This window comes from Aplidium turbinatum, chromosome 5 (assembly GCF_918807975.1).
Source record: "Aplidium turbinatum chromosome 5, kaAplTurb1.1, whole genome shotgun sequence".
Classification (NCBI taxonomy): Eukaryota; Metazoa; Chordata; class Ascidiacea; order Aplousobranchia; family Polyclinidae; genus Aplidium; species Aplidium turbinatum.
In genome coordinates this window covers 13,533,415-13,554,133 of record NC_137476.1, presented here as the reverse complement: position 1 = coordinate 13,554,133, position 20,719 = coordinate 13,533,415, and the positions used below count along the sequence as shown (strand labels likewise).

Here is a 20,719-nt window from a genome sequence, read left to right as displayed (position 1 = left end):
AATCGGAGTCGCCATTTTTTTCAACGACTCCGACACCGGACCCATTAAAATCCCTCCGATTCTGGCTCCACAGCATTGAATTTTGCTCAAGTAATATATAGATTTTTGCCTTATTTTTTGACAACAGGGAGGCTACTGCTCTCCTGACTAATATGACTATGGTTCTTACCATAACAGAATGGGGCAGTTTCATCCCAAAGGGCACTTTCCCGGCATGTCCGCACAGCAGTTCCAGACATGCGGAAGCCTGTTGAACAGCTGTATGTAGCAACACCGCCAAGACCGAATGAGACCACCGATACTTGACCATTTTCGGGATTAAATAATCGAGGACACTCGATGCCTAAATACAAATAAAAAGCAAACCTGAACCATGAATACAATCTGTTTATCATGAAGCTGGAATTAACAAAAAATAAACTGCAAGGTGCGAAGGTAGGTATCTGCATAAACCAAATGTATGAAAAATTCAATCAAGCAAAGGGCACTAAAAAGTCAATTAGTCAAATGCTGAAACTCATGTGAGTAACAAAGTTTTGCTGTGCAGTGTGCACTTATGAGTGATCACAAGCACCATCTGTTCACATGCAAACGTATTTATTTTTAAGGGAATACATAACTTTTAACAAACTTTGTATTGTCATAAATAATGCTTTCTAAAGAAACAATTTAAAACAAGCAATTGTTAGATTAGAAACGCAATAACTGTTTAAAAGCATATTTTAACAAAATGATTGCTTCATAATGTGTTTTGCAATGAAAGGAAAGCTAAATACGCAATGCTCCACAAGACAGCAATAAATATAATGAAGCTAACAGTAAAAAAATAAGCAGTAGCCTAATGTATCAACATGCATGCGATTGCAATGTGTGTTTAGACTGTGCAACAAAAGCTATTTGTGTCAAAATTTACTTATCTTCTGTTTGAAAACACCCAATTCTATATCATACTTGCGTTTTGTATACAAGCCGATGCTAATTTTTGCTTGTGCAGACATTAGACATTTTGGTCTATTTTTTTTTGTTGGTAAAAGCTTTTTGCTACTGTGTATTTCCATGCCTAATTATTTGTCCAATTTTACATTGCTCAATTTACTGGTTTACTGGATGTCATCGATTTTAAACTTTATTGCTTTTGAGCTAAATTATGTAGGCCTACAACACTCGCTTGCTTTTAAAGATTGATTCTTTTGTTTCTTCCGATACACTTTTTTCTTCAAGGTACCGTAAGTCGTATATTTCCTATGAACTCCTTTAGGTCTCTGATGAAGTTTTCAATTCAACAATATTCATTAACAAATATGCAGTGATAAGCAATGAATACCGAATGTCAGCAACATATTTCAATTTCTTCAATAAAAGGTTAATTCATCATGAAACATCACTTCAAGATATTTTAAAAACCATAGTTCAGACAAGTAAACTTACGCTCGCATCCAACAGGCGCTGATCGGTATCCAGGAAGACAGCTACAGCTGAAGGAGCCAAAAATGTTCTCGCAAATGGTGTTCGGACCACATGGGTTTCCAATCACACTATTGCATTCGTCTATGTCTAAACATATCATGCTGTGTAGTTTTGATCATAAAACACAAAAATGAGCTAAGCGTGAAAGAAAGCTATTGCTCACCATTAGGGTAGTCCTTCTTAGACACTTTTTGTAAATTTGGTTGATAAAAGGTAAAGGTTAGTCTCATACTTCAATCCAAACATCGGGGGGATGAGAAGATATGGTTCGCATTATACTAAGCTTTCGGCACTAACAAGAGTAGAGTGATCAGTTCCTTTCTCTCGACCGCCTTTTTCTTCAGCAACTACGCCCACCCTATTTACTACACCCAGGACAGAGGTGAGCAACGCTTTTCAACAACCAGCTTCAGCCGGGAATAGAACCAGGATTGCATGATTCAAAAACAAACACCTTATCCGCTGCACCACCCACTGGCGTTAAAGAGTTTCGTTTAGTGAAAAAATATCACATGTAAAACAATTTTAAAACATATTTATGTTTAGAGATATAGCTCAAGCCCCTCATTTTTCTGCTGGGGGCCAAATGACTTCAACGTCCATATCTCATGAACCACACCTGGCAAAAACTTCATTTAAGTATCAAAGATGCACAATGTATGGTTTCCTATCCAAATTTAATATATCTTATAGCTCTAGTTAATCTTGATTTTAAGTTAGGTGCAAAAACTACATTTTCCAACAAAATTGAGGGAAAACTGATATTTACAATAAATTGGTGATATCAACATAAATCCATTGCACTAATGTAATTGACTACTACCTTTCTCCAACACACGGATTTAAGTATGTGAAATGATAATCAAAAGCTGCAATTTTCAATCTATTTGACAATGCAACAAATCGAAATATTATTTTCTACATGGCCAACTTGATGAAAATTATTAGCCATCAATTTTTACATCTACAATTTACACTACATACGCAATGTGCATCTATCTATGAGGAATGAGGATGTTACTGGAACAGTAGCGGATTGCAAAGATGGCATCATCATGTTTATTATTTCTCAAATGCAAAAAAAATAATAACAGATAATTACTGGGAGTTTTTGGAGTGAGCTATAATTTTTCTCAGTAAAGTACCCTCCAGCGGGATCAAATTCATGGCTCCTGGACCAATAATGGTTCGACTCTCGGGGAGTGTTTTTGGGCAACGCATTCTAAGGACTGCTCTCCATTTAGCGGCATCTAATGGATAGAATAATTCCCTGGCAACAAGACTTCAACAATCGGAAACTTCACTCTGTCAATCTCGTTAACTGCACTGCGTCAAAAGTCTCTACAAGCACCATAGAAAAAAAAAACATTTCCTAACTGCAAGAAGGGTACTGCACTCTTACATAAAAAGAATGACATTTAAATGAAAGATGAGGTATTTCAATGATATCACCAGCCATCATTCTAAGGATTTGAGAAGGCTACACCACATGGAGCAATATGCCAGGAAACTCCAGTCATGTGCTGGATACGCAAGCAGAGAGGCGCATCGTCTAGTTTTCCATTGTTTGGTTTGACCTCAATTACACATAGCGTATTATTTCTTGTCATACAATAGAAAAGCTAGTATACACAAAGGTCTTAATTAAAAGCAATAATAGCAAATGTTTTTTGCGTTATTAGCTCTATGAAGAACAGCAATGTGCGATCAAAATAGTATGCAGGCCACAAATTATTCAAAACAGTGGTTATTGAGCAAATATGGCAACCAGCAAACCAGCAAATATCTACTGACGAATAAAAAACGATATAATACAATAGAATATCTTCTTTGGGTAATGACATGAAAAACCTATTCTATGGAAATGCTCTCATTTTTTTTTTTGACAAAACTTCCAATTGAGGAAATGTATCACCACAAATACTTTTGAAAGAAACTGGAGAAATGGCGATTTTGCAAAGACAAACAATAAAATCATGAGAAAGGTTCCACTTATCTTACACGGAGCAGCTGATTCGATGACTAGGCTACATGTCTCATTGCTGCTTTATCTACCCTACTTGTTGTTATGTCCTGCAATTTTGTTTTGCCGTAAACTGTATGTTGTTGCGGCGCAAAATAAAATGCTAGGCGTAACATAAGAAAAACAGCAAATCAGCTTTCTTTATCATTGATTCAACATCTGAAGACGTTGCACCAATGTACAAGAGGCTGACTATTGTGAAGACACGCCATATAAATTATCCAATTGTTCCAAAAGTGGGACAGACTAATGGATCAAAGAATGAATAAACAATGTAGACAAAGCTAAACCTAAGTGACGAACAATTCCGCCATCTTCATTTATCTTTAACAAATGCTGCGTAAACCTATCAACAGAAAATATTGCAAACAACAATAGAGATCCCAAAAGCAGAAATTGCTCCACCTTAGCATGAATTTAGTCATACACCTAATAATTCCACACATACAATAATGACCACTCAAAGGCAGTAAGGTACAAAGTCGAGGTAATTCTCTGCAGTTTGAGTAACAGCTCAGGGGAAGACATTACTTGACATGTTGCACTAAGAAAAAGATTTTCAATGAAGACCGAGTCGAAAAAGCGGTGTGGATTTTTCTGCACGGTTATTTCAAGTCTAGGACAGAAAATATCACGATAAAGACAAAGACCTTGCGTGAAATTTCGAGGAACCATAACATGATGCGCATGTCATAAACGCCTAGTTTGCATGCTGCTCCAAGCTGGTCGGCAACCGCAAAAATAGACAATAAAGACAACTTGTAACTCGATAACAACATATCAAACATTATAAATACGTAAACCGTTGGTTTTCTTTTACAAACGCTTTTCGTCTAACTGTAAAGTTTTCACAACAATTTTTTTGAAGCGTTTACGAACCACGGTTTTCTGAAATTACTCATCATTACCACTTTTTATGTTCCTCGCTTTACTGTTGCGTCGTTTCGACCATGGCGGACTGACATCAAATTGTTTGACACAATCTTCAATAAAACTGATGTTCGCACTTAGCTTTGTTGATGTAAATGCTGTATTTCAGTGAATGTAATGCACGAGTCATTTTTATAAACACCCGTAAGCCAAATGACGTACGAGGTAGCTTGCATGATATTTTTGATACGACTTGACAAAATCCATCATCCAAAAGCAACTGATTTGAAAGTAAGAAATTCAGGTACGCAATTTCAACACTTTATTTTCAATTGCCTATTACTAAAAATAATTAAATTTCAAACCAAATTGTAGACCTAACATACACAAACGAAGATGTAAACAACTTTTCAAACGAGGTGTTTCTTGTGGGAAGTTTGGTCCCATGAAACTAGAAGTTATGAGTTTCGGAAAGTATTAGTTTAGGACAAAAATATAAAATAAAAAATGCATTATTTTTTAATTTGTATAAAAGTATTATTCTGGTAGAAACTATTTTAGAAGTTGACTTGCGCACAATATGATTTGCTCGCAAGTCGTAAGTCTTTATCAATGCAATGAGTTGGCACACACATTTCTTGTGGTTCATCGACCTCATTGTTCTTCAGACCTTTGCATGAAATCGGATTAGCGCGGTACCTAAACGGCGGTAAGATAAAGCAAAATTGTCGTTTTTGGGTACCTTTGCAAAAATTGAAATATTAAGTTCAGGATATAAAATTTTAAAATATTGACTTTTTAAGCTTGGACAGATGATTTTTCAACACACTAGCGCAACTTCTGTTGAAATATTACCAACGGATCACACGTAACAGCTGATTGAACTTGATTCTGCTGCTGGCATTCAATAACACCACCCCTTTTCGCAGTTAACTTGTAAAAAAAAGTTGAAAAGCAATGGGTTAAATTTGGATAGGAAATCATACATTCTGCATCTCTTGATAATTAAATGAAGTGTATAGGAGTTGTGGTTCATGAGGTATGGATGAAGGGATTTGGAGCCTCCGGAAGAAAAGGTTTGGTCTACCTCTAAATATGACTATTGTTTTAAATTATTTTGAATATGATATTTTTTGATCAAATGAAACAAATTAAACAAAACTGGCATTAACAAAATTTAAAAAAAGTCTTTTTAAGAACCACCCTACTAACCATCACAATCGTAATCGTCCTCTGACCATGTCCCCGAATCTCTGCAGGTAATTTCTCCACTTCCACGCATCTCAAAGCCTCTGGAACATTGGAATCTTACGCTGCTACCGATCGGGTAAGTGTTTGTTGCACTTGTGGTCGATTGCTTGCCGTTGACAGGCACATTAGGCCCATGACAAGAAATACCTAGATGTAAAATAAAAATTATACTTTTACATGTTAGAAAACTTTGTGTTCTGCCCGTTGATAATGTTAAGTTTCCAAATGTTTTAAAACTTAAAAAAAACTGGTATTTCTTATCTTTACAATTTTTTTTTTCTAATGTACCGGTAGATAGTAGATAGAAATTAATAGAATTCTTCAAAGATTTTAACACCTTATCAAACAGTAAAGTTACCTCCACAATCTTAATTGTTTCTTTGAAACGAACTTGCTAGCAGGTTGAGGGTGTTTGTTTAATCCATAACTTCTTGTATAGGCCTAACTGCAGACTATGAAACTTACTTGAACACTGTACGCCATCTCCCGTGTAGCCAGGTAAACAAGTGCATACGCGGCTCCCGTCGGTATTTACACAAGTTGCTTTATTCGAGCAATGGCTGCCACTGATATCCGAACATTCATCAATATCTATGGTTTGCAAAAAACACTCCACTTATTTGATTAGCGAGAGATATTGAATTAAAATCAGGTTAATTTAAACGCTATGCCTACTTACAGGAAAGGAAGAATTTGATCGATTCTGCAATATTTGATATTATATAACAAGCTTTTTTCAATTGAGTTCATGGATAATAAAAGTGTTTGTTTCGGAATTTTCTCAAGATAAACTGTATAAATTCTGAAATTGTTCTTTACCTGTACACTTAGGTACTTCAGAAGACCAACTCTCTCCCAGGCAGATCAAGGGATTGTATCCGTCCAACCGATAACCATCATCACAACTGAAAATCACGCTGCTGCGCAACTTGAAAGACCCTGGTGCCGCGTCTGTCTGCATCGAGCCGTGAGACGGCGCGGAGACGTCATGGCATGTCATTACTGGAATGCAAGTTGCAATAGGTAGAATCAGTTATGGTTTCATATGAGATACTTTATAAAGATTGAAGATTTTATACTTGTGAATAATTATGGATACCTAGAGATTCGGCGGGATTTATCACATTGTGCAGACTTTAATAAAAAAGTTTATTTATAAAGTTACATTGGTTGAAATTGTTCACCATTGAACAAACCACACTACCAAACAAAATTAAGGCTATCAAATCAAAACGAACGTATTTTGTTTGCTTGTGACAAAAAGTTACTAAAGATAACGATAATGAATACTGTACATCAAGTTTTTTTTTGTCAATATTGGAGTGTCTGTCCTCGCATAAAAATGGCGTCATAATTGAAACTCGGGCTTTGATGACGTCATAATGAAAGCTCACACAGCACTACGAATACCATTATGAAAAATTGTATTTTCAAAGTTACTTAGAGGCTTGAATATTTCATGACCTTAATAATTTTTGACAAGCTCCTTTGAAATCAAAATCAGCAGCAGACCACTACTTCGCAAGATTAATTTGTGTGGTGTCATCATCATCATTTTCAGGTTGTGGTAGCCCACTGCTAAGTGAAAACCTCTCCAGTCGATCGTGTGTTTTTATGTACCAGTTTGTTGTTCCACATTCTTTGTCAATCTTGTCTCTCCATCTCATTTTTGGCATTCATCATTTGCGTTTGTTTTCCCAGAGCGTCCAAATTGTTAATTAATGGTACAGAAAAACGTAATGTAAGCCTAAGCTATGACTTTACTGATGAATTCATGCCATCTGCATATTGTTTGAACAATTTTATATGGACATAATCATGGATGACGGGTCGTTTGCAGTTAGCGGCAATTATAAATATCTTGTAAACGAGCAAATTGTAATTCTTTGCCTTGAGATATAGTTAGATAGGCTTAAATTTTCATGACGTGATGTATGAGAGTACTAAGTACTACTAAGTATGAGGCTAAGGTCCATCACTAACTGAGTTGCCTACATTCGAGATATGCTGGCCTGGATAAAATCTTGTTTTATCAAGGCAAACAGACATGCAAGATCTTATTATAACGTTCAAACGTTTCCTCAAAATATGACGTCACAAGGATCACTGAAAGACAATACAATCATTTTTTTCACATTTAAACATGATGATGTCACAAAAAATCGAACCTTTTGTGACATATTTTTTGCTCATGATCATCTCAACTACACAAGATACTCTCTCTATACATTTTCACAATGCAAAATATCGAATAAGAACACTCATAACTTTGCAAAGAATTGATGCAAGGGAACTTTTGTGTTACTATAGGTATTGCTAGATTTACATTGCTTCAGACCATGGAATTGAGCAGGAAATCCGTAACCTCAAAGTAACTGGAATGGTTGTGGGTATAACTTAAAATCAAAATGCTGTTAACAAGTACTATTTATTACAACTGAGTTGTCAAATTTGGCTTTATTGATAAATTTTTGGAAACATTCAGACGTTGCGACCTAAGACAAATAGAATTCGATCATGAATTGGTACGTGAGAAACTTGCCAGAATTAAGGAATAATCTTCCCAGATATTTTTAGTCTTCTGCGAGCATGGGAATTATTTGATACAGAAGACTGAACATCAATATTGTACAACCCGCTAACCAAAGAAGTGATGACTATGAAGGTTTCCAAGAATATCGTTAAACGAGATAAAATTGAACAGAAAAAAATGGAAAGTTTTTGCAGTAAACTGTCGAATGAAAACTTTCTGTTTGAAATATGATTAGGAAGACAAAGTTACAGACGTTTAAAAGTGCAAATGCAGTAACAGAGCTAAAAAACAAGCAATAATTTGGTGAAAGCTAAAGATAGACTCAAACACCATTCGTCATTGCACATGACTAGGGAGCTGTGTTCCAAAAATTAGTGCAAACCGCTAATACCACGGCGAACCCGCAGCACCAGGCTAAAACAGGTCGTTTGTATCTACATTTGTAAATTAAAAAAACGTGGATTACTGCAAAGATTTGTTGTCATCTCGTAACGTCGATCTGAACTAAAGATGAAAGAGTTCATTGGTATATACGAGCTTGGTGTTATTCCAAGGTCATTTTGTTCCAAATAAAAGCTTATTGCTCCCAAGCAACAAATACAAGCTTCTTTTTCTTACTTTTGAGTAATTACTGTATCGATTTGTTGTCATTTGCTTGACTGCAAGAATAAATTACTAGAGCTCACCATGACACCTTGACCCTCTGACTCATTATCTACAAAATTAGCTATACAAAAAGAATATGGTAAGATAGCCTAGTAAATGGAAAATAGTAGACAATGAAGAGATGCTTTTACTGACTGTCACAGAATTTTCCGTGCACAGACATTTTGCCGAAAGGACATTATGCCGAAGGACATTTTGCCGAATGGACAAATTGCCGAAAGGACTAATTGCCGAATGGACAAATTGCCGAAAGGACTAATTGCCGAATGGACAAATTGCCGAAACAATTTGGAAAAAAATTACTTTAAAGTGACACAAAATCTCGTTACCATGCAAGCAGTGCCTTTGAAATAGAATTACTTTGCTACTATTGTTTGCCTTCGTTCCATCGCTTTGGAATATGCACGATCGAGTTGTTGATGATTTTCCTCGTACTAACAATTCCATCGAAGGATGGCACCATGCTTTCGACCAACGTCTCCATCACACACCCCACGATACTCGACTGACAGTAAAGTTGATAAAGGAACAATCGCACAACGAACTAATCCTGGAGCAGTTATCAACTGGCGTTCAATTGGCTCCACCAAATAAAAATATAAGGTTGTGAACGATAGACTAAAACGCATTGTGGAGAATATCGATACATATAACACTTCTGTCGGATATTTACGCGCTGTCGCACATAATTTGTAAGTAAAATCTGTTTGTGAATGATATTTATGTGTTATTAGGTTATGATAATACATATAATGGCCTACATTTGTATAATTTCGGCAATTTGTCCAATCGGCATTAAGTCCTTTCGGCATAATGTCCTTTCGGCAAAATGTCTTTCGGCAAAATGGGTTTCGGCAAAATGTCTTTCGGCAAAATGTCCGGGTACCGAATTTTCAATACAGAAAGTTATCATTGATAATGGAATGACTTGTTCATAAGGTTCAGATAACTGATCAAACAAAAACATCCAGCTAAGTTGCATAGTCATTTTTAGAAATACTGTGCAATATTGCTTCTTCTTCTTCTTAAAGTAAGATTGGTGTTTGATCGATATATCAGTAACTCACTAAAAATATTTTGTGTAGGTAAAGGACTGGAGGACAATTACCATATTATCATGTGAAAAACAGCACATTTTTTCAATATTTCTGCGAGTAAACCAAGCAAACATCACTGTAAACACAATAAAAAAAAAAACACAAAAGTACGCAACGCTAAAAATCTAATAAAATCACTGAAAAACTTACATTCGCATTTTTCGTCGCTGTTCATTTTGTAGCCTTGATTGCACATGCAGCGATAGCTTCCTCTTGAGTTAAAGCACCGAGCATTAGGGCCACACTTACCAATCTCATCGCATTCATTAACATCTTAAAAGAAAACTTGTGGTTAGAACTTTGGTCAATTCTATCGTAGCAGTGAGTTCATATTTATACACTTCGATTGTAAATACTAACACTTGCGCAACAACGGAATCACTTTAAAAATGTGTGAAATTGACAAATGCAGCAGAGCAAATTCATCAAACAGGAAACACTTTATACTTATTATAATTAGATAAAATTAATCAAACTAGTTATACAAATGTAAGATTGCTATCCACACAAAAGAATATTTCAAAATAAAGCTAAAGTCCCATCTTCGTTTTCAAATTAAATACCGCAATAATGAAACTTAATCTAAATATGCCATGATTTCCAAGTAGTCGATTGGTGCAAAACAAATCTCATCAAATTATCAGATTAATACCAGTACAACATGAAGCAAACAAAGGCAAAAATCAATTTCAATTTCGACAGACGCAGGTCGATTCAATGCCAAATGCCACGTTGTGAATGTTGTAAACGGGAAAATGAGAAACAATTCAATACCGAAGTAGCCTATAACGAAAAACTATACGGTAGTCAGACTGGAAAAGTTATAAAAGTAGAAGTAGGTGGTTAGCTGTATTTGAGTATGATGATATCAGTATATCTACTGCATAGTTCAATTCGATTAATGCTTTTCAATACTTTTAACGCAAACATACCATTACACGCTGGTGGGGAAGCTGCTGTTAGTCCAGTAACTGAAAATGTTGTTGATTCCCAGGTGCCATCAGAAGTGCATTCAAGATTTGTAGGCCCAGAAGGTGCGTAGCCACGATTACAAAGATATTGCACTATTTGGCCCGGAGTGTATTCTTGGTACGGTTCTGGCCCAATTCCATTGAGCGGTGGTACAGACGTTTGGCAAATCACCCCTAAACAACAGCAAAAAAAGTTAGACATGAAATTGCACTTTACAAGAGAAAACTAATAGTTCTAATACTCTGTTTACAAGACACTTTTCGTGAATAGCAAATAAGTTAGCCAGGTAGGAAAGCAATGGCATTGCTAACTAATCAGTGTCGTTTGACACTAACAAGGGACACTGATCATCAGGCAAGTCCATCGTTTACTAACTTGTATAATAAAACAATTTAAGTACTAGTTTTAGAACAAAATGCTACTTTTTACAAGCAGTAGCTTGTTATGAAAATACAAACAAATATTATTTCGAACAACTGAAAACCTACTCTGACACTGAAATCCATTCCCTACATATCCATCATTGCATTTACATCGGTAAGATCCTGGAATGTTTGTACACGTTGCAAAACCATGGCATTCGTGCGTACCATCCAAACACTCATTCTTATCTGCAAGGAAATAATATTATGTGTTCTTCAAATAAATATCTCAAGAAATGACACAAATTTGTATTGCAAGTTTAGGAGCATTGTCAGAGCATAAGCCTAGCAGTTACGTTTGGTCAACACTTAATACGTTACCATTGCATTTAGGTTCGTCGTTATCCCAATATCCAATTCCACTACTGTCGTCTTGTGTGCAAGTTGTGTAGCCGTGCGGTGTTTTTGGGTCTTGTTCGTAGCCAGCATTGCAAACATAGTGTATTTGATTGTCAACAAAGTAGAAATCTTTTTGCACCGATATGATTGCTCCATTGACTGGTGGTGGTTTGGCTTGGCAGAGAATAGCTGAATGGAAAAGCGTTGTTAAATACTGAAATGAATACCACACCATCAAAAAGGTTAATTTCAATTAGATATCACTGATACGAAGCGACAATTATTGTTGATTATTGTTGAATATTATTAAAAAAAGAAAACTAAAAGTTTGATCATTCGAGTACAACACTAAAAGAAATCCATCAATTTATGATTACAATTAAAGCCTTTTCTTGCAATCGTAGGCTACAAACCTCGTCTCAAAATTCAGGCAATGCATAATATCATGCTTAACTAAACATGTGCAAGTAAACTAATAAATCACAACGTACGTGTGCAGGTTAAACCTCTCCGGAAGTATCCAATCTCACAAACACACTTATGTGTGCCTTCCTCGTCAATGCAAATTGCATTTGCCCCACATGGTTGATTGCGACATTCATTGAAATCTAAATCAAATGTAAGATTTTTACAAAAGTGTATCCTTAGTTTTTGAAACTGTAGTAGACTGTATTAACTGTTAAACAAGTGTGTCAACATTCCTCATCATCATCGTTCAGTTCCTTCCTCATGTTGAAGGTTGGATACAATGCACCATTGCTCTTGACCATGAGCTGTTCGCACTGCAATTTCATAACTTAATATTGTCCAATTAGTGATGTTTGTAGTCCAAATCATTCATAGTTTGCCTTTGTTTCTTTTACCGTTTATCTTTCCTTCTTTATCGATCTTTGTAACGAGCTTTGCCTTATTGTGTGTCCGAAATACTTCAATTTTCTTTTTTTGACTATTTGTAAGAGAATTTTGCTTGAATTGAATTTAGATAATACTTCATCGGTAGTAATCTTTTGTTTCCATAAAATTTTTAACTTTGGCCTCGAAGGCATCGATCCGTTTCTTCATTTTTTATGACGCTGTCCAAGTTTCAGAATTGTATAAAAGGGTTGATCAGATATAGAATTTTAATATCTTTTCACGAATTGATAAATTTAAAATTTGATTGATTAAAACATTTTTCATATATCCAAATGTAGTTCTTGCAATTTCTATCCGTCTTAGAATTTTATGGTCACACCTCCCATCTTCAGTTATTAAATGGCCAAGATAGGAAAAAACATTTTACTTTTTGTGTATTTGTATTGTCAATTATAATTTAGAGTACTGGAGTGTCTGGTGAATTTTAGATTATCATTAATTTAGTCTTTTTGAGTTCATTGTCATATTAAATTCTTTACCAATTCAGAAAAATGAAATATCTTCTGACAGGAGTCAAACCCACAACAATGCTTGATATGAACGACTCGGTTACATGTCTTGTAATTTTGCATTACAAGACATGTAATTCGTGTGAAAATGAATTCCTTTGCATTCACCAATTCAGTATTGTCCAATATATCCCTTGAAGATCTTCTTGTGATTCAGCCAACAAAACAGTATCATTGGAATAGCGTAAATTTGTTGTGTCAACATTATTTCTATACAATATTGATCGATCAGTTACAAGTATTCACATATACTTACCACTGTGTGCAGGCATAAAGTCGATTAGAAAACCATACAAAGATTGCGTCAATCACACGAGGTAGCGCACTTGCATGATAAAGTTTCAAAAAATGTTCCCTTAGTATTATTTTGTTTCAATTGCACAGCTATATAATATCTTCTAATGTTACGTCAATCAAATAAGCACTGACTGGAGCATCGAGGTGTAGATCCAGACCATCTTCCTATTTCGGTGCACCGTACTGTGGAACTATGACCATGCAAACTGTAACCATCTCGACACTTGAAGTCAAGAAGGAAGTTTACAGGAAATTTTTCGTTTGATTCTACAATGAAGGTTTTCGTATCATCCAGCTCAGGTCGGGCACAAGTTATTTCTGTGCAACAAAATATGTTTAAATTTGTTTTAATGTCACAGGTAATGAGTTATGATAATCATTCGCGCAATCTTAGCCCTTGATATTTCTTAGAATCAGTCATACATGATTTGCCTAAATAATAAATATACAAAATTCAGTAGAAGACTACAAACATTTTTAGCCAAACATTATCCAACCATCTTTTGGGAATTTGAAAAAATGGTGTACATTGCACTAGAATAAGAAAGGCTCGAGAATAGATACGACAGAAAATAAATAATGAAACGTCACGTCGATTTAATAAATGATTGACAACTTCTCATGTGACGTTTAATGGAAATTTTTGGTAAATTGGACAAATATATGTGCTCCCTCAGTTTTGTGGCCGAATATCGTGTGGACACTCGACTGGACATACAGTACGTAGAGCTTGCATCATGCGAAAAAACGAGCTTTTATAAGACATTCGTACACAGATTTAAGGGAATTTAAATTTTAAATGGATAATAACCAGTTTTAAAGGTTATGTGCACATCACAGTACAACGTTAAACTTTATTTTAATAAAGTTTTGTGTAGAAACTCTTAAAAAATCTTATTGAAAAGAGACAAAACTGCGTAATAATAAAGCTTCACGATGAATTGAATGTGCAAATCAATTAAAAAAGGGGTTTCTCTTAAAATAAAATTGTTGTATACAATGATAAATTTCGCGGCTGCTCCATACCTATGCAAGAGCCATCTTGAAGGAAATAATTTTCTTGACAACGACAGACATAACTTCCAAGCGTGTTTTGACATATGGCATTGTCTCCACATGGACTACTGAGGCATTCGTTTCGGTCTGAAAAAGATGACAGATCAACCATGAACAAAGCGTGGGAATACGAAAGAGTTACAACAAAAATGCAATGGAAGGTACAAAAATCGTACTTCGATTAGTTCATCCAAATACAATGTACTTAAATTCTCTAATCAAAAATATGAGCCCAAAATGTAGATACAAAATTAAGGTTCAGCAATTTTTTTTTTTTCATTTCTTTACATTTTGGTCTCTATCTTTTTTAGATTAACCAGACGTTCCAAACATTTTGCTCCTATACTTGAAGTGTGTTGTAGTAATATACAAGAAATACTTACCAACACATATTGGTGGAATATGAGACCAGGTACCAGTTATCTCGCATACAATAGGATTCATTGACGCTTCGGAGATTTTGTATTCTTTGTCACATGTATATGTCACTGTTTCACCAATGGCCCACGTTTGTAAAGGAGCGTCTTGGCCGGAGAAATAACCGTGGGAAGTAATTCCAGGTTTCCGGCAGCGGTTTTCTTAAAAGAAATCAACCTTACATTTTTTGGTTTATTTCTTCACAATTGAACCTTGCAGAGTATCATTCAATTTTTGCTTCTTCAGGAAATTTTTCATATATAGGCTATTCACAAGTATAATATACAATATATATGATCTGCAACATTACTCACTCATGCATCCTTGTGCAGTCAATGTAGAGTCTTCTTTGCAAACACAAGTGTAACTGCCAATAGTATCTTGGCAATTGGCATTAGGTCCGCAAGGGCTAGATGAACATTCGTCTATATCTACATAGAATTGCATTTTGACAATAACTGAATTTCAGTGCGAAGATAGGCCATAGTTGTATAGCCAAAGCTAAGAAGTCGAATTAAAAGTTTCTTATTACACTCTGGAAACAACAAAACTCTTCTCTTTCTAAACCTCACAGCTCTATCTACAGTGATAAAGCTCGAATTTATGAAAACTAATACTTACTGTCACAACTAGGCATGCTATCGGACCATCCGCTTTCATTGCAAGTAATTTCTTTCGTCCCAGACATTTGATAACCTCCTTTGCATTCGAAAGAATATTTCGTGTTAATCTCGTAACTGGAAAACTCATTCTTGAAGTACCCATTCTTGAGATCCGTTAAAGCACTGCATTTTCGAACTGATAAACAAAAAAAATAAAAATATTATTTTGAGTAGTTCGAAGGAAGACAATAGCGCGGTTTGTTGCTCATGCATTTGATTTAACTTGCAACGCACTGTTTCATGGCATTGGCGACTCATTTTTCGTTTGCAATTGGCTGTTGAGTTCCACTTCACGGAAAAAGTACTAACAATAGTAGAGGGGTGGAACATTAATTTAAATTTTGGCCTGACTTTCTGGTACAACACTGTACATTTTGATAAATACCTCCGATAATTTTTTTTAATTTGCGTCCTAAAAACCTCCTACACCGAAATGTAGTTTTTAGGAAAGGGCTACATATAGGCCGGAAAACCGCTTTATTTTTTCACATCACTTTTGTTTTCATCATTTAAATACTGCATTGTTTGCTGCTTTATTGAAACCAGTCATCATGCTGCAAGACAGGGCAAGCAGCTTTTCTGAACTATAATTTACGTAAAACACGGTAAATTTGTCGTTACGATTTGAGCGCATGACTACGTGCATCCATAAAAGCGTGACGTTAATGTGGACTCTTTTTGTATACCCGGTTAAATTTACTAGGTAATAGACCAAGTGTAGCTACATCCTGCATTTTATTTGACCTTGAAAATTAATTTTGAAACTTTAACAAGCGTTCCGTTCTTTCCCCTGGTAAAGTACATAAACATTTCTGTAAACGATCGCTGTACAATGTATGTAAATATCCATACCAGGTCAAGATGAGTTATGTATAGGCCTATTGGATTATGTTTACGTCTATGTTCCCATCTTGAAAAGTAATTTTCGAGATTAAGTGAAGAGGGTTTAATTTAAAAGTACATACAGTTTAATTTAATATTACACTTTACGGCAGCGTAAACATAACATTGGTTCCTAAAGACCAACACCATCGCCTCTACGTGGCGGAACTAGTAGTGCTGAGGATTAACCCGAAGCAGCCAAGATGGTGGGATACTGTTGATCAGGACTGACCGACCTACTACAGTAAATTGGTCATATATACCTTGATGAAAATTATAGATGAACAAATAAAGCTACACAACGTGATTGAGGGCCTATCCTTCACAAGAAGACTCCTCGCTTGGTCAGAATTCTGATAGTTTGCATGTCAGATCGGACCGTCGAAAAGCTACTGCAAGCAAAGTGTTCAAAAACATTGGAAAAAGAAAACTTTTAGAATTGCAACATGGAACGTTCAAACTTTGTATCAGAAGGGAAAATCAGACAACACCATAAAAGAAATGATGAGAATGGATATCAAACTCTTGGGCATATCATAGATGAGGTGAAATAACAGCGGATGAATAAATATAGACAGCTACACAGCTATGCATTCTGGAAACAACAAGCACTCAAAGCAAATAGGAGTTACCATAGTACCGAATTTGCAAATAATATAATGGGATTCTGTAGGGTTTCTGCAGAGCTTTGATGGTTAAGATAAAAAGCATACACCCAAATTAATGTTTAATACAAGTTTATGCGCCAAATTCAGACGCTACGAATGTGAAAATTACTTGTTTCTACGACGACCTAAGTGAAATCTTGGAAGAATATAAACATAATGAGTTGGAAATAATTATGGGGGACTTTAATGCAAAGTCGGCAAAATCGATGTCGATCAAAAGTGTATAGAAAAATTCGCACTTGGTCAACAAAATGAGAGAGGGACAACCTTAATTGAGTGGTGCCAAGAAAATAAGCTATTCATAACAAACACTTGCTTCGAAAAACATCCGAGGAAACTATGGACATGGAATGCCAAAATGACTAAACACGTAATCAAACTGACTATGTCATTGCACTACAGAAATTTAGAACATCGATTTTAGATGTAAATGCATTCCCATCGGCAGACTGCGATAGTGATCACAATTCTGTTGTTGCAAAATTCAGATTAGGATTACAGAAAAAAAGAAAGAAAAGAACCATTCCCTTTGACTAGAACGCATGCAGATTGCAGAGGGGACAAGACCATCAAAGAGAAATTCCAATAAGCTTTCACAATGCAAGTGACAAGCAGTAATACCGAAAACAAACCTGAAACGACGACCACAAAAGCACACTTTAGCATTACCAAAGATTCAATTAATAAAGCCAATGAAATAATTTCTAAAATGAAATATCAACGATATAAAAACTAGATGACAGAATAAATCTTGGAGTTGATGGAAGAAAGACGACAAAAGAAACACAATAAAAGTAAATACCAAAATTTGAACAAAACATAAGGCATGTAGGCCAAACAAAGCCTGTGAAAAATACTTGATTCACAAGTACACATCAATCGAAAATTTGTACAGTATAATGTCAACCCAAGAGTAACACATCAAAGAATCAAGATGTTAAATGTAAAGCACAATTCTACGTCAAATTCAGGATATTTAAAACTGGTGAAATACTAATGGATGAAAATAAAATACAAAAAGGTAGCAAGAGTATTTATCTGATTTGTATGATGATCCAGGTCGAACTGTAAAACCTTTCGAATTCAGTGAACCACTGTCAGGACCAAACATTCTAAAAAGTAAAATTGAACATGCCATAAAATAAATGAAATTGAACAAGGCTGCGAAAACAGACAACATCAGTGCTAAGATGCTAAAAACACTGGAACATGTAGGTGTGGATGCATAGCTTGAACTCTTCAATAACACATATATGATTTCGGAGAAATGCCTACCGATAAGAACAAATCAATTTTTATAGCCTTACCAACAAAGCCAGGAACAAAGGAATGTGAAAATCACCGCACAATCAACTTGACATCACATAATATAAAAATTTTACTGCGTGCGTATTATTGTGAACCAAATCAAGAACAAAATCAACGATGAAATTACTGACGAACAGTGCGGATTCATGCCAGACCGCGGTACAAGAAATACTGCCTTTGTTTTAAAGAATATTGCAGATCAATTGAAATGAAGAAAGATCTGTACAGCGCTTTCATTGATTATAAGAAGGTTTTCGACGGAGTGAAACATATCAAGTTACTGGAGATGGTAGATAACATTGAAATTGACGACAAGGATTTACGTAATTAAAGTAACTTGCCTATAGTCACCAGAAGAACGCAAGTTACTTTAATGAAGAATTTACGTATTATTCAAAGTCTTTTACTTTGGTCAAATTTCCGCAATAACGGTCAATCACAACATCAGCGATTGGACATTGATGAAGAGAGGCGACAAGGATGCGTGCTTTCCCCAAGTCTTTTCTTGTATACTGAGATCATTCTCCGATGTCTTGAAGATGAAGCCGGCGTAAACATTGGGGGAACTAATTTTAATAGCCTAAGGTATGGTGACGACACTGTCTTAACAGTTAATTGGGAAGGAAAACTGTAAAATGTTTCAAACAAAGTAAATGAAAGAAGTAAAAAGTTTGGAATAGAAATGAATGAAAAGAAAACGGAAATGATGATAATCACAAAAAGTGAAATTCCAATTTGTCAAATTAAAATGAATAGAATAACCATAAAGCAAGTAAAAAGTTTTCGATATCTTGGGACAACAATAAACTGGGACGCAAAGGATGATAAGGATTTTAATTATACAATAATTGCTCAAGCAAATGCGGCTTTTCAGCAAATGAAATCAATATTGTACAATAAATAGCCGACATATCTTTTTCAACTAGATAACACAGTGTTAAAGTGTTACATTTAGCCACATTTTTAATATATTTCAGAAACCTGGACAATTAACAAAAGAATGACTAAAAGAACAAATGGGTTTGAAATGTGGGCGTTCCGAAAAATGCAGAGGATTTCCTAGACTGCCAGAAAAACCAACCACAGCTTTTAAATCAAGTTAATCAAACAAAGAATCTACTAAAAAGTATCAAAGAAAATCAACTTCAATTTTTAGGACACGTGCTGCGAAAGGGAAAAAACATCTCTCCTTCACAGACAAAATTGAAAGGAAACGTGCCCAAGACACACAAAGATTAACCTACTCAAACCAACAAAACCAACACCAACATAGACCTAATACACACAGCAAAAGACCTGGCATCTTGGAAACTTTCATACAAGAATTAAGTACTTGGAATTAAGTACGACAATGAAAGAAGAAACATAACAACCTTTATAAAAATGTTTGCATTTACGCCACTCTTACCAATGGGCGAGTTCATGCTCACACATCGATACGACAACTTAAACATGTTTTATTATTAAATTGTAGTCCAAAAAACTGCTTGCGCTGTGCTGCAACATGTTGATGAGTTTTAGTAAAGTAGCAAATAACATTTCACTTATAAATACCAAAGCAAAAAGGACGTAGCCTGTGGGCAATATGAAGTGATTTTTTTTTCGGTGTTGTAATAACAGTCTTTTCCGAAAAACAATTTTCGTGTAAGGGTGATTTTTTTGATCAATATTTAAAAACAATTAATATCAGAGGTTTCAGAATATCCTGTTGCATCAGAAAATGAGGTCTGAAGTTATATAACGTTTTGCCAAATTAGCCATCACCCTCTGCGTCAAACAAATCATGGCATTTTGCTAATTAGCTTAAATACTAATTAGCCTACAATCAGCCTAGTTTTATTTGTTTTTGCGCTGCTCTACACGACTAATGTTGGTAAATTGAATCGTAGAATTGGTATCATCGGATGTGGCACATTTTGCAAAGCATCGCAGTACATACTTATGCAAACACGTCCGCTGCCTATGTAATTGTCACGACATGAGCATTGAAAGCTGCCTGGTGTGTTGACACATATGCCTGCTATAGGGTCACAAGGTTGCAGTATTTTGCATTCATCAATGTCTGAAAAAAAATGAAGAGATTTACAAAATATTACATGCAGGATATTGCAAATGCGTTTTATTAAATAGTTCTGGAAATTTAAGAAATAAAATTGTAAACGAAATAGACGTGTAGATTAATGATAATTTAACAATAATAACTAACCACAATTGTGGTTATCGATTCTAAATTTTTCCGATTGTTGGACACAGATCTGATAACAAATTTTAAAACTATGCATAATTTTCAATCATATAAAAGAAACTGCAAACTAAGTCGATAAGTGAAGTGATTTTAACCTTTGCACTCCAGATCGTTAGTTGA

At 35.2% G+C, this 20,719-nt stretch overlaps 3 protein-coding genes across 3 annotated transcripts in view; all 3 read right to left on the bottom strand.

Annotated features, from left to right (window-relative positions):
- LOC145769963 (uncharacterized) overlaps positions 1 to 267 on the bottom strand; it is a 91,025-nt gene extending 90,758 nt beyond the window's left edge. Inside the window, exon 1 of the mRNA XM_082581528.1 lies at positions 170 to 267. Coding sequence (XP_082437654.1) covers positions 170 to 239 — 70 coding nt within the window. The 5' untranslated portion in view covers positions 240 to 267. The remainder of the gene's footprint in view (positions 1 to 169) is intronic.
- LOC145770961 (E-selectin-like) lies at positions 267 to 14,127 on the bottom strand (the record flags this gene model as incomplete). Its single annotated transcript, XM_082582701.1, has 12 exons — positions 14,085 to 14,127; positions 13,494 to 13,679; positions 12,132 to 12,248; positions 11,623 to 11,829; positions 11,368 to 11,490; positions 10,840 to 11,052; positions 10,058 to 10,180; positions 6,431 to 6,613; positions 6,077 to 6,202; positions 5,573 to 5,758; positions 1,429 to 1,554; positions 267 to 343 (listed from the first exon to the last, which is right to left on the bottom strand). Coding segments are annotated over exons 1-12 (1,710 nt in total), but the record flags the coding sequence as incomplete, so codon positions are not given.
- A 1,013-nt stretch (positions 14,128 to 15,140) lies between these two features.
- On the bottom strand, positions 15,141 to 20,636 carry LOC145770960 (thyroid peroxidase-like). The gene is made up of 4 exons (XM_082582700.1): positions 20,561 to 20,636; positions 20,294 to 20,416; positions 15,456 to 15,632; positions 15,141 to 15,265 (listed from the first exon to the last, which is right to left on the bottom strand). The coding sequence occupies exons 1-4, from the start codon at positions 20,634 to 20,636 to the stop codon at positions 15,141 to 15,143; spliced, it is 501 nt and encodes a 166-aa protein (XP_082438826.1).
- Positions 20,637 to 20,719: the final 83 nt, after the last annotated feature.

What these genes read in the sequence shown, in the direction of transcription:
- LOC145770960 (XM_082582700.1), bottom strand. Translation starts at nt 20,636, where the DNA reads ATGCATAGTTTTAAAATTTGTTATCAGATCTGTGTCCAACAATCGGAA. An exon ending in CAGCGGACGTGTTTGCATAA is followed by an intron (nt 15,633 to 20,293) that starts GTATGTACTGCG and finishes TTTGTTTATCAG; the next exon opens with TTCGAAAATGCAGTGCTTTA. An exon ending in TAGCATGCCTAGTTGTGACA is followed by an intron (nt 15,266 to 15,455) that starts GTAAGTATTAGT and finishes AATTCTATGTAG; the next exon opens with ATATAGACGAATGTTCATCT.